This window comes from Pipra filicauda, unplaced genomic scaffold (assembly GCF_003945595.2).
Source record: "Pipra filicauda isolate LSUMZ 115617 unplaced genomic scaffold, ASM394559v2 scaffold151_size3305965_pilon, whole genome shotgun sequence".
Taxonomy (NCBI): domain Eukaryota; kingdom Metazoa; phylum Chordata; class Aves; order Passeriformes; family Pipridae; genus Pipra; species Pipra filicauda.
In genome coordinates, this window is record NW_024104007.1 from 82,758 (window position 1) to 95,186 (window position 12,429).

Below are 12,429 nucleotides of genomic sequence, written 5' to 3' on the forward strand. Positions count from 1 at the left end.
ATGGTCTCCAACCATCAGCCCAAGGACTAAGCTGTGTGAGGTGCTGACAAATGAGGTTGGACCAACAGGTAGCCCAGGCTAACATCAGGACATTACCCAGATATAGAGGAGGAGTTAAAACACCTGCAAACCCTCATTAGAAACCCATTTCAGCACTTTGGACGTTGTGCACCGGCCAGTGCTTTCCTATTCCGCTCACGTCGCATCCACTTCTCGGTATCATAACCCATGTATTATTGCACAAGTCCCAGTATTAAGTAAGTAAAATGAAGTGTAGAAAGTTAAAGAATCCTAACAACTACTCCAGCCTAAGCTGCCAGTTAAGAGAAGAACCTACATGCACATCACAGAAGAACAGTGGAATTATTTCTGGCATTTATCTGCGTACATTGTACTAACACACATACATCCACTCCCTGATACTGAATTGAAGGCCTGTACACTAAGTCATCCATCATCACTGGTTATTATAACACCCCCTTTTTTAGGAGACCATATAATCGCTGCCGTAGCATGTCTTTTAGTTTTTACAGTAAATCATCATGCTCTTATTTTTTGTGATTCCTACTGAAAGTTCCCAGCTGGGAGATGCCTCATGAATTACTAGGATAAGACGTTATGAGCGTTCATGCCCTCATGAGGAAATTCTTTTCCAAAAAAATGACTTCAGTTGCTACTCTATTATAAAAATAGTAATAAACAGCATTGATCTAAAAGCTCATGTGACACTTGTTAGCTTAGATTTTTCTAGCCCAATGTGGACTGCTGGCAGGGAATTGGTGGGGAAATTAACCACAGATGGTAGCCAGGGAATATATCTGATACAACAGAATAATTGTGTGGCAACACCCTGGTGCCTCGGAAAGCAGCATCCAGCTGTATTCAAGGACGTGAAGCTCTCCCTGGGTTACTAGCAATTTTCACAGGCCAAAATAAAGACCTTTTGACAGTGGTTTTGGCATCACAGGGAACACAGTGACTAAACAGCTGCACTGCACATTCTCCACCAGAACAGGTCACATCTTTTCAAAGGACAGCAGCAGGAGGGGCCGCACGGGCAAAGGCCACAAAGCTTTTTCCCTTTCCACCATGTGACAATAAAGAAATACAAGTACAAGCACCATGCAGGGTTCTAGTTCTTTGAACACGGCTCTTGCTAGAGTGTTCCCAGAGGCCTGCTTCTGGAGATGGCAAATTGAAGGTACTGGAATATCACAGAAATGCAACATTCGACTCAGAGAAACTCCTACTGCAGCCACACACTGTGCAGGTTGGCAATGGATCACTAAAAGCACAGGTCAGAAATGTAACAACAGAGAGAAGTGTGTGAGAAAGAGCACAGGTATGTAGGTATGTGTGTATAAATTATATCACAACTTTAACACATTTAACACATTTTCAGCCTGGCATCACCAAGTTGGCCTGAGTGTCCAAGCTTTAGGAGAAGAGGTTGCAGGAAAGTAAGCAGAAATAAAAAAGCCCAAGTGGGTTCAATTACGGGGAGTTGCAGGATACCCTTTCTCCCCTCGAGTCAGCTGGAGAGTTTTTCACTACGTGTTCTGCCTTCTGACTGAGGCAGGGGCTTCCATCGAAAATAGCTTTGCTTTTAAGCATCACTGATTCTTGAAAACTGGATGCCAGCCTCACCTCATCTGGTCTAGTGAAGAAAGCTGGGGAAAACAGGCTGAGATTCACAAGGGACTCAAAGAACAGCCTCAGCTTTTTTCAGTTTGCATGGCAACTCTAATCCCAGGACCAGTGTTAGATGCTTCTCAGGGAATTGGAAAGGAGGAAAAAGCTTTCAGATGGGAGAGATAGAAGAGACTATGAGCTTCAGACAACCTCACTTTAGAGCAACATCATCTGCCTCAGAACCAGACAAGACTTGAGTCCTGCTACCTCAGAGCAAGGATGATGAGGAGACACTCGCTGTCTTCTGCCTCCTGGTTCTTAAAAACCTCAGACTAGACCAGGAGCAGTGGTACCAAACCACATGTTACTTCAGCCTAAGTCTGGTTTGGCATAAAAGACATTATACAAAACAGCAGCATGGTTCCACATGAGGATTAAGGCATGCACAGAATTTGTGGGAAGAGACACCACTGCTGAATCAAAGTGAGACTCTCTAGCTGGAGAAATAACTGGGGTAGCATAGGAAACAGACTAACTTTCAAGACCCAAGCTCTTCTTTAGGATATGAAGAGGAGGGTCGTTCCCTGGCAATGGGCTTAGGTGCTTCCAAGAGTGTGTCCCTTATTAGAATCATAGAATTGTTTAGGCTGGAAAAGACCTCTAAAATCATCCAATTCAACCACTAATCCAGCACTGCCAAGGCCACCAATAAGCCATCACTAAGTGCCACATTTACATGTCTTTTAAATACCTCCAGGGATGGTGACTCAATCACTTTCCTGGACAGCCTGTTCCAACGTTTGACAACCCTTTCAGTGAAGACATTCTTTTCTAATATCCAGTCTATTAGACCAAATGACTAAAAAAGGCACTCCAACAATCCTGATGCCTGAATTTTAAATTGCTGTTAACTAACTTGATCTCTGTTTCCCTCTTCATGAACTCCTCCTCTGATGTCAATTCACAACTACAAAAAAGCCACCGCTGTAAAGCTTTCAAAGGAACTGCATTCTCTTCTGGGTGGAAATCATGCTGAAAAACAAGACCTCTCTACATAGAGCTGTGGCCAGCTGGGGCTATAAGGGATGTTCACAGGGCTGGCTCACTCCTTAGAGCCTCTGGAGCTTTTTTTTTTCTAAACCTATGAGAACATTTTGACGGTTAAATACAATGTCAGATTTTATGCCCTAAAATGCTTATTAATTCAGGGATTTGTTTTGACATCAAATTCTGTTTCAATCAAATGCTTAAGATGGTGCATAGCTAAGCATCAGAGTCCCCAGAAGACAACAGTAAATCTGCATGGTTGTGCTAACCCCAGGCTTGTGCTCTGATGTGGTAGAAGCCTATCTTCTCTCCTCTCTTTCCAATTTACCAGGTCCTATAATGGTGTATGATTTGCACTTCTGTTGTAATAAATTCAGTCTCAGCTCAAACATAGATGTCACAGACAGTGTCAGTTTACTCCCAAAAAAATCTTATTCAATCCAGACTTAGCTGTTTGGTTTTCTGCTGACTTGGATAAATGCTTAGTTCTAGGACAACTTTACTTCTCTGCCATACAAATCTCACACTCCTCTGAGTGACTCTTCTTAATTCTTGGATCTACCTCTCATCTCAACCATCAACCATCCACTTTATTTATTGGAGCACTGGCCAATCAAAACTGAAAGCAACTACACAGTCACTAGTGAGCTTTGTGCAAATAACAATTCTTTTTCCATTTCACAGTAAAATTCATCTGCCCTGGAACTCCTGCCCATAAGTGGGGAGAATGGATTAATTCAGCACTGAACTACTCATAAAATAGCTGTTTGAACTCCTTGCTATGTGTATAGATATATAGAGATACCTACAATGCAAATGCTTACAGTAATTTTGCATACCCTTTATGAAATAAATATCACAAATAAATTCTAATACTCAAAAAAGAATAGTATACAGAGTTAGGAACCAAGTTACATTTATAAATGCACAAGCATTAACACTACCTATTCAGCTTAATTTCTTAGTATGCAAGCTTCAGCAATTGCTAGCTACACTTCACTTCAGGAGTCATAATAAATGCTGGTCATGCCAAAATCTAAGAAGAAACAAACCCACAAAAGTTCTACACCATCCCTCCAAATTATACACAGTTTTTTGACAGACACTGTAATACTAAAGCAGTTTCATGGAATTCATTAACACTGTCCAATATTAAATATCAAGTCTGGAACACAGGTCTCTATGTTCAAAACAGAATCAGAGCAGGAGCATCATGTTTGTCAGCACTGTGTCCATACATAGCAAAAGCGGAGACAGCAAGAGTCTGTACCCAGATCAGAGCTGCAATTACCAGAATAAAGAGAGAACAGGGGCAGCTTTACTGGCAAAAGGGAGGAGAGAGAGAGAAGAGCTGTTTGAAGAAATAGCCTTAATGCTGTAGCCTGGTCTTGCCAGCTCAGTCCTCAAAAATGGCCCCTGTCCCAAAAGCCAGTAATGACATGTAGAAGCTCTGTTAGCAAGAGCAGGTTCCAGATTGTGCCTGCATAGGACAGAAAGTTTGCTGTGCCAAAGGCACATAGGGCAGTTCATTCTCTGTATCCTAATACAAGTATTTCTACCAAAAAATTCTCATGGAGGAAGTGGGTGATTCACAAGTGCATCTCTTTTCAGGAAAGATCTCACACACTCAACACCCTGATTCAACTTCAGCTTACCCTACTGAATAATAAAATCTAGATCCTGCCCTAGAAATCTGCTTACACTTTAGATCATGCCACTTTTCTCATCTTGCAAAGAGGATCGTGAAGCGGATCTTCCTAGCAACAGCTCCTTCTCATGGATCAGGCTATCTAGCAGGTCCTCCTGTCTGTAGTTGTGATAAACCTTCAGGAAAGCCAGAATGGTAATTGCCAGCCAAGTCAGCCAGGCAGCCCAGAGACCAAACTAGAGAAAAAAAAAAATCATAAAGAGGTCAGTACTGTATTCTAAAAACAAAGTCAACTCTCCAGATGAATATCAAAACCTCAGCTGGACCAAAACACATGGAGTCACGCCAAGTTGAACTCAGTGAGGTCCTGGATTCTTCATATAAAGGAGTCGCTTTTATGGCATATTTCTGTCCTAAATACAGATATGCCTGAGCTGGGCATCTAGTTGCCAGTGCTGGCAATGAAGACACAAAATGAGTTCGTGTCCAAGAGGCATTGCTACATTCAGGGAATGCCCCAGGCAGACTAATGCCTCTTTCCATGTGGGAAAGTATAAGAAGCCTGTGCAAGGGTGCAGACCTGCAGGGATGGGATTCTTGTCCCTGCAGAATTAGTCCATGCACAAGTGCTCAAGTCCCAGTGTTGAACGACTTTATCATTGACTTAGAGCTAGAATGGTCAATAGAAAGGACTGACAGCCTTAGATGTCTAATTCTCATGGATTCATCAGAAAACATCTATTTACATTACATTAATCTTTCATTATTTTCAATGGTCTGATATTTACATAGCTCAGGTGATGTCAGACAAACTCATGGAAGGCAAAACTAGTAGCCCCATGATCTGGTGCAGGTCAGACATTATTCTGAACAGCAATGAAGAGCTCCAGGATACCAGAGTGTTGCAACTTTTGCAGACCTGATCCTTAAGATAAACAATGAATTTTCTGAAATGATTAACAAGATCAGTGGTAGGGTGAGGTTTTGACATGTCTGCATTCAAAACTATCCGTTTTGAATTTACAATGCAAATGTGCCCATCACTATCATCCTGATTCAGCACTTACTGAAGTCAGTGGAAACTGATTTCAAATTCCCATTGATTTCTGAGGAATGGTGGTTCAGCTCCATCGATACCTGATCAATAAGCAAATGGCAAATGAACTGAAATAGAATCATGGCCTAGTCTGACCTACCTGTGCAATAGCAAACTGGTCATAGAAAGCAGAGTTTTCCAAGTTCAGTTCAAGATCTATATCCTGCAATTCTTCACAGCTAACCAGAAAGGCATTTGGAAGGAAAAAAAAGAAAAAAATTATTTCAGACATTGCAGGTAAACTAAATAGAAAATGAAGCAACATCTTAAATGTATTTTGAACAGTCATAAGCGCATGTTTTATCAAAAGATATTTAAGTTATGGCAATTACCAGGTTGCTTTCCAATCTTCTTTAAAACTAAGCTGGAAAAGGCATGTAATTACCTTCTTTAAAAAAAATAAATGTATAATTATGTAAGTGATAACACAAATCTTCCACAAGTGGAATTGCAACAGTTAACATGAAAAGAGTGTCCTTAAGCCCCTCTTTCCCACTACCACCTCGCCTCCCACAGATACGCCTCTGGCATCACCCCAGGTTGGTTGCTTCACCCCTCAATGAAACAAAGTGTATGAGCCTCTGTTACCTTTTGACTTCATCAGGAAAAGCCTCAGAAGAAGGAATTGTGTTTTTGTTTCGGATGCTCCAGCAAGGAGACGATACTCTGATGGTAAGATAGAGGCTGCCTACAGATTTTACAAATAACTTGATCTTTATTGGTGTGAAAAAAATCCCAGGATACTGAGGTTGTCATTCTATCTCTTGGTTGATTTCTGCAGCCTCTTCTCTCTCCTTTTCAGTGCTGTCGGTCATCTCGGGTTCTTACCCGAATATTCGATTAGATGTTTTTTGTAATCGAATTTTTAACCGAATATTCGAATAATTCGATTAATCGTTGCAGCCCTAAACAGAACATTTACTATGGCATTTTACAACATATGACAATGTGCAACATAAATGTATGCTTTAAGTAGTACATTTATTCAATATCATATGACATAAAATGTCACCTTTTCCTCTCTCTTCATTGTTATTTGTTTGATAGGAAAAAGTCTTCCTCAACTTTTAAACACTGTGGGATACAGTAGACCATTTTAGAAGCTGCACATTTTGTGCACTATAAGAAAGCATCAACCACCTCTACTTTGCATTTAAAAAGTACTTTCCATTCTGTGGCTCTCGGGGCGTCCACAGCACTGTTACAAGGCCAGGATCTCTATGCCAAAGTTTTTGGTTGCTGGTGCATTGTGACACAGGCATGATGAGTGACTTGCCCACTGTCACACAGAGCCAGGACAGAGAACCAGGAGCCCTGACCCCCAGTCCCCTGCCTTGCTCACAAGACCACACTCCCTCCATTCTTAGAAAACTTCCAAATCTAGCTTTTCTTCAGAAATAAACATTTTTAAAACAATGGATTTCTTTTGCATAAGATAATGGCTCAAAGGGACCATGAAACACCATGGAAAACACATTTTTCTCTGTGAGTTTCTAAATAAACAAATAAACAAAAACATTTGATTAGATTTTTTTTTTTGTTCCAGATGAAAAAAATCTGGATTTTCACATTATAGATGCCTTCTCCGCCTTGTTCACCTTGCATGTAATAACTACAGTTTGTAACACCACTGTTCAATTGTACATATATGAAAAAAAAAAAGGGAAGAAAATGTATTCTTCAATACTAACCTATTTGGCATGCTTCCTTTCTCGGTAATTGCATCACACCACATGTTAAATCCTACACTCACTATAGTGCTAGCAATAAATGTGATGAACACCACAAAGGCGCTGATCAGCAGATTCAGGAAGGCGTAAAAGAAAGAGCTGTAATAAAAGGGAAGAAAAATGTAACTCATAAACAGCTGAAACACAACATCAGCAGTCTCTGTAAGCAGCATACACTGGGCACAAAGATATCAGTTTGCATTTGAAATACATCTGCTTTAATTAAGAACACCTAATACATTGAAACACTATGGATTATGGTTTTGAGTCATATTATCTTCATTTGCAAGTGCTTTTGCTTTTGGTCTTTTTTTTTTCACCGTAAGAGAATGGAGCTTTAAATATAAGTACTGAGGGGAGATTGTTCATACACTGCATGGCTTTCATTAGCTGTAATGATGAAAATCACCATTGTTAAAATAAATGTCATTAACTCAAATTATGTAGTAACTGGAGCTAAAATTATTTCATGATTAAAGTGATAATTGGGACAAAAATTGCTTAGGAGAGGGAAACTAAAAATAAAAACACGGTACTGATAGCCATAATCATTTTAAGCCATGTAACACAAGGTACTGCCACCACAGGACACGAATCCCAGCTTTATGGGCAATTTGCAGAGCAGGCCAGCTTCTCCTGGGACTTCTCTGGCTTTGGTGTCAGTATGTTATTTCTGCCAGCTGGATATCAATTTACCTCAGTCCCATTAAGTCTGTCCAACCCAGGCCAGCCGTTGGCACATGCTGTGTTTGGAGTGGGATGGGGTGGGATGCCTGCAGTGGTCCCATAAGGCCATGGAATCATTCACTCCTTTTCCAACCTCACTGTTTAACTCCTCCCCTTAATCCTAGCCACTAGGAACTTTCTAATCCTCTTTTCATTCATTTGACCAAGCCCTTCGCAAGTTGAAACTGCTCCAAGTGGCTGTTTAGAATAGGACATCTTGGAATGTCACATTATCTAAAAACTGGATATCTACTCTAGGTTGTAGAAAGACTGGCAACTCCAGGAAGCAGATCCTCCTATTCAGGTTATGTGGTAAAGTTGAATATGACAAAATTCCCACCATTGCCACCCATTATGCTGGGGATAGAAGGAGTCTACTCACCCCAGAGACCACAAAACCCCCAGTCATTTCTTTTCCTGGTTGCTCATTAATTGAAAAGCTAAGTGGCTTTTGAGTGAGTGTTTGAATCCTGAAAGGTTCTGGGCTGAACAATCCTAGTTTCTACAGGTTTTGCATGGTGATACATATGTGGCCTCAGGGGGAATTCTTTAAAATAAGATGAGGAAGTAATTATCAGCAGGACTATGATGTTTTTTCCTGGGTTGATGTGGCTTTAGAGGGGCTGTTTAGGCTCTCTCCAAAGTGATGGTTGTCTCATCTCAAATCTGATAGAAAAGAAGTGAAATAAACCACCTTCCAGAAATGCCCTTATAGACTGTGGTGGGAGCTGGATGGCAGGACACCTCACTTCTAGATGAACAATAAGCTGAATCCTACTCTTTGGCTTAGCTGGACTTGGTGAACCAGATCTGTTCACCTCCACTGAATTCTGGGGTCACTTGCACAGAGGGAGCTGAAATGAACCATGGTTTTCCATGTTCTCTGCCACACCCTGATTTCAAATCTAGCCTGGATTTCATCCTAAGTGTTGCTAAAGCCATATCCACTGTGTGCACCTTAGCGTGGTATGCTGGCCTGAGAGGCAGAAGAGACTTGAGCTCTTCACAGAATAAAACAGAGTTGATACCACAATTAGTAACAGCTCTAGAAAGGGAACAGTTACCAGGAGTATTTAGTGGGTCATCAACCGTGTAATGGTAAATGCTTACAACTCAAAGTTGCTTTGCAATCCTGGTAGTGAAGTGTCTGAGTTGTATTCAGTTGTATTCAGTTGAGCTGAATAGTTCCAGGCCCCTGAGGTAAGGGTTATGAGACACTTTTAAGAAGGTATTTTAGCAGTCATAACTATCTGATAGCAATCATTGAAATCCACTGCACACAAAGGATGCATAGGATGTTAACTAACCCTGACTTCCTCAGCTGGTTCACCCTGGAGCTGGTCCAGTAGCACTGATCCTCGTCAACAGGATCATCAGTGATGACATTCTGGTTCTTCCTCAACTGCCTCTGATCACAAAAGACAATTATCGTTTATGGCAAGGAGCTTGCATTTATCTCTCCATCCAAACAGAAATGTTTTCACGCCCATTTGAAGCATTAACAAATGTCTGTCTAAAATCAGAACAGCGTGTGTCCTGCCCTCTTTTCATACAGACAGTGGCAGATGTGGTACAGAACAGACCTTCCTTCTTTTTAGGAAACTGCTGTTCCCAAGCAGCTTCTCTCTCATCCTGTTTTACCCTTCTGTGATCTTCCATGGTTATCTCATCATCCCAACTTGCTCCATCTTTGCTCTCCACAACCCCACAGTCTTCTGCCTTTCTTGCCTGGAGCAACCATGAACAGTGTTATACAACTAATGATGCTCAGCCCAAAGGAGCCTGAAAGCAACTCCTAAAGGGGTAATTTTCAGGGGCCTAACCAACAGTTTTGAAGTAAATAGCCACATTTGAAAGTGGGTCAAACATCCGATTGAAATTTCACTATAACAAGGTTTTTACTACTGGTTTCCTCTCAAAAATTTACTAGCTCTGAAGTGCAAAGCATCTAGATTCAATTAATCCTCTACAGGTATTGGATCACCTGAGGAAGCTGGATTCAAAGGTATTGAGAAGTATGTGGTTGTATTTAGTTTTAATATGGAAATAAGTTTCCGGTCTATACTTACTACAGCATGTTTTAGTATTAGGCACCTTGAGAGTGGCTGGAAAGAGCCAAGGAGACAACACTGTTACACAGTTCCTAGTATTACCAAGCCCAGATGTGAGTAACAGCTCTAGTCCAAACAGATCTGGAAAGGAGTGATTTACCCTTGGAATGGTCCCTAAATCATAAGCAAATTACTTTCCTGGTCTAGACAGATGCCAGGGCCATCCTCCAGTCCTGGCCCTGTAGCACCCAGAGGCTGCATTACCTGTGCCAGGAGCTCTGGCCTCTCATGCCACCAGAGAGGTAAGAACAGAACACAGAGCTCCTGAGCCTGGTCCACCAAGCCTCTCGTTACACCTGCTGGAGTCAGATGCCCCTTGGTTTGTCTGAGCACAGGAACCAGCTGCCAGTGCAGCCCTGAGCTGCTGCAGGGAGTGCTCAGCGTTGCTCTCATGTCGTAACCGAGCAATAGTTGTTGCCTGCAGTAGTTGCCATGTCCACAACAAAAGCAGGATAGAAAATGGAGGGGAGTCACCAACTTCTCCCTTCTGTGTCCCCCCCCCCCCCACAGCTGTGTTGTTTCAAGGTTTTTCACACACCTGGTGTACACCTGGGGAAGGCCTTTCTTTGCATGGACATGTAGTGGGACCATGGCCAAGAAGTACCTGTGAGCTCCAGCCTCCAGCATCACCCCATGGCCCCCAACACCCTCCATGCCCACTGCAGCTGAGCTGTCCACATGCTGCTCCCAGAGTGCCAAAGGCAGCAGGTGCACAGCGGTGGATCTTGGCCCCCACTCCAAACCTCTGCAGGGAGTACCCTCCAAAGAGGGCCCTGGACACAGATAGGGGAGTATGTGGTGTGTCTGCAGACAGCCATGGGCAGTACACCACCTCACCCCAAACCCCTCTGGGGAGAAGGATGACCTGGATGGTGCAAAGCCCAATGCTTCACCCCCAGACTGCTCCCACGTGCCCCAGCCTGTGGGAGGGATGGGCTTGTCCCCAGGGGATACTTACTCCTCGTGCCCTTTGCAGAGGAAGAAGAGGGTCCTCCAGGCCTGCACTGTGGCCAGCAGCAGGGAGAGGAGCCCGGTGAAGATGCTGAAGCGGCAGGCGGCCTCGGGCCCCCACTCCTGCACGGTGAAGCGCTGCCGCTCCACTGTCAGGTTGGCGTTGAGCCACATGCCCTCGGTGAAGAGCAGGCACCGGCCGTGGAAGTCGTTGCCATTCTCGGAGAGAGGCACCACCACGATGAAGCTGAAGAGGAAGGCCAGGAAGTAGCAGATGCACTGAGCGAAGAGGAAATTGCTGAGCGCCATGTCCGCGGCTCTGCGCCGGGAGAGGGAGGGAAGGAGGGAGGGGAGGAGGGAGGGATGCAGGAGGGAAGGATGCAGGAGGGAGGGATGCAGGAGGGAGAGACGCAGGGGGGGCGATACGGGGTGGGAGGGGGAGAGGATGAAAGGATGGAGGGAGAAAGGCTGCAGCAGTAGGCGGTGGGGAGGGAGGGAGGATGCGCAGTGCAACGCAGTGCAATGGAATGCAATGCAAATGACTCCTCCGGACAAGGTGCTGCCTCTCTCGCCGCCCGAGCTGCCCCTGCTGATGGCTTCAGGACTTGTGGGGGAAGCGGGGAGCGGAGGGGAAGAGCCGTTGTGGGGGATCCCTCTTCGGGAAAATCTGGCCGCTACTACACCCTGGCGTCCAGGGGTTAAATCAGTCCGTGTGTCTCCAGCAGGGCCGGGTACCACCGTTCGGTGGGGGACCCCTCTAATGACACAGGACACTGATGACACCCCTGTTGATGGTCATGACACACGGCCCCTCCACCACAAAAAAAAAAAAAAAAAAAAAAAAAGACCGTACAAAAAACCACCCATCAAACTGGCTTCTTCCTGTCTGCTGGATCCCAGCAAGTTTTGACCTGAGTTTCTAAAAATCTGGCCATCAACCTCAGACGGTGCACAGCCACCCCAGGACCTGCAGATCCACGTTCTGTTCCTAGATCAAATGGTCACACCCCTACCAAGACATTTCAAGGACAGCAAGGGCTCATCAGAAGTCGAATAACTTTTGTTGAGCCTTGCTGTAATTTAGGGGCTGCATGGTGTTGGGATCAGCTGCATTATCCCCTGGCTGGCAGACGGACCGGGGGTGAAAGAAAATAACCCTAAACAAGCTCCTGGTGGATATTAAGCTGAGAACAGATCAGCACAGCAATGGTGCTGCATGGCAGGAACAGGTGGCATTTGACTCCCAGAGGTGAACATCCACCCTGCTCTGCACTGCCAGTGAGCAGCTCCCTGCCCCACACAATGCTTGCTTGGAAAGACAGCAGGGCATTCCCTCAGTTGTAGGGCCCAAAAATGCATTTCAAGAAAGCAAAAGGCACCAGAGAAAGGAATGTGCCTTGTGCTCAGATCCCGCCACCACAAAAATCCACATTAAACTGACCCCAAGTTATAGTTTCCCGTCGATCCCAATTTCATTTTTCCATCTAA

General features: G+C 44.0%; 1 protein-coding gene across 1 annotated transcript; it reads right to left on the reverse strand.

Moving 5' to 3' along the window:
* Nucleotides 1–2,793: 2,793 nt before the first annotated feature.
* TMEM179 (transmembrane protein 179) lies at nucleotides 2,794–11,457 on the reverse strand. Its single transcript, XM_027716504.2, has 4 exons — nucleotides 10,949–11,457; nucleotides 7,115–7,252; nucleotides 5,524–5,602; nucleotides 2,794–4,563 (listed from the first exon to the last, which is right to left on the reverse strand). Exons 1-4 carry the CDS (start codon nucleotides 11,248–11,250, stop codon nucleotides 4,384–4,386), a joined length of 699 nt encoding a protein of 232 aa, XP_027572305.1. The 5' UTR covers nucleotides 11,251–11,457; the 3' UTR covers nucleotides 2,794–4,383.
* Nucleotides 11,458–12,429: the final 972 nt, after the last annotated feature.

Excerpts from the sequence above, each read along its gene's own strand:
- TMEM179 (XM_027716504.2), bottom strand. The coding sequence starts at position 11,250 with ATGGCGCTCAGCAATTTCCTCTTCGCTCAGTGCATCTGCTACTTCCTG. Across the intron at positions 7,253-10,948 it reads CTCTGCAAAGGGCACGAGGA|CTCTTTCTTTTACGCCTTCC; the intron begins GTAAGTATCCCC and ends CTTTTATTACAG. Across the intron at positions 5,603-7,114 it reads AAAGGAAGCATGCCAAATAG|CTGTGAAGAATTGCAGGATA; the intron begins GTTAGTATTGAA and ends CTTTCTGGTTAG.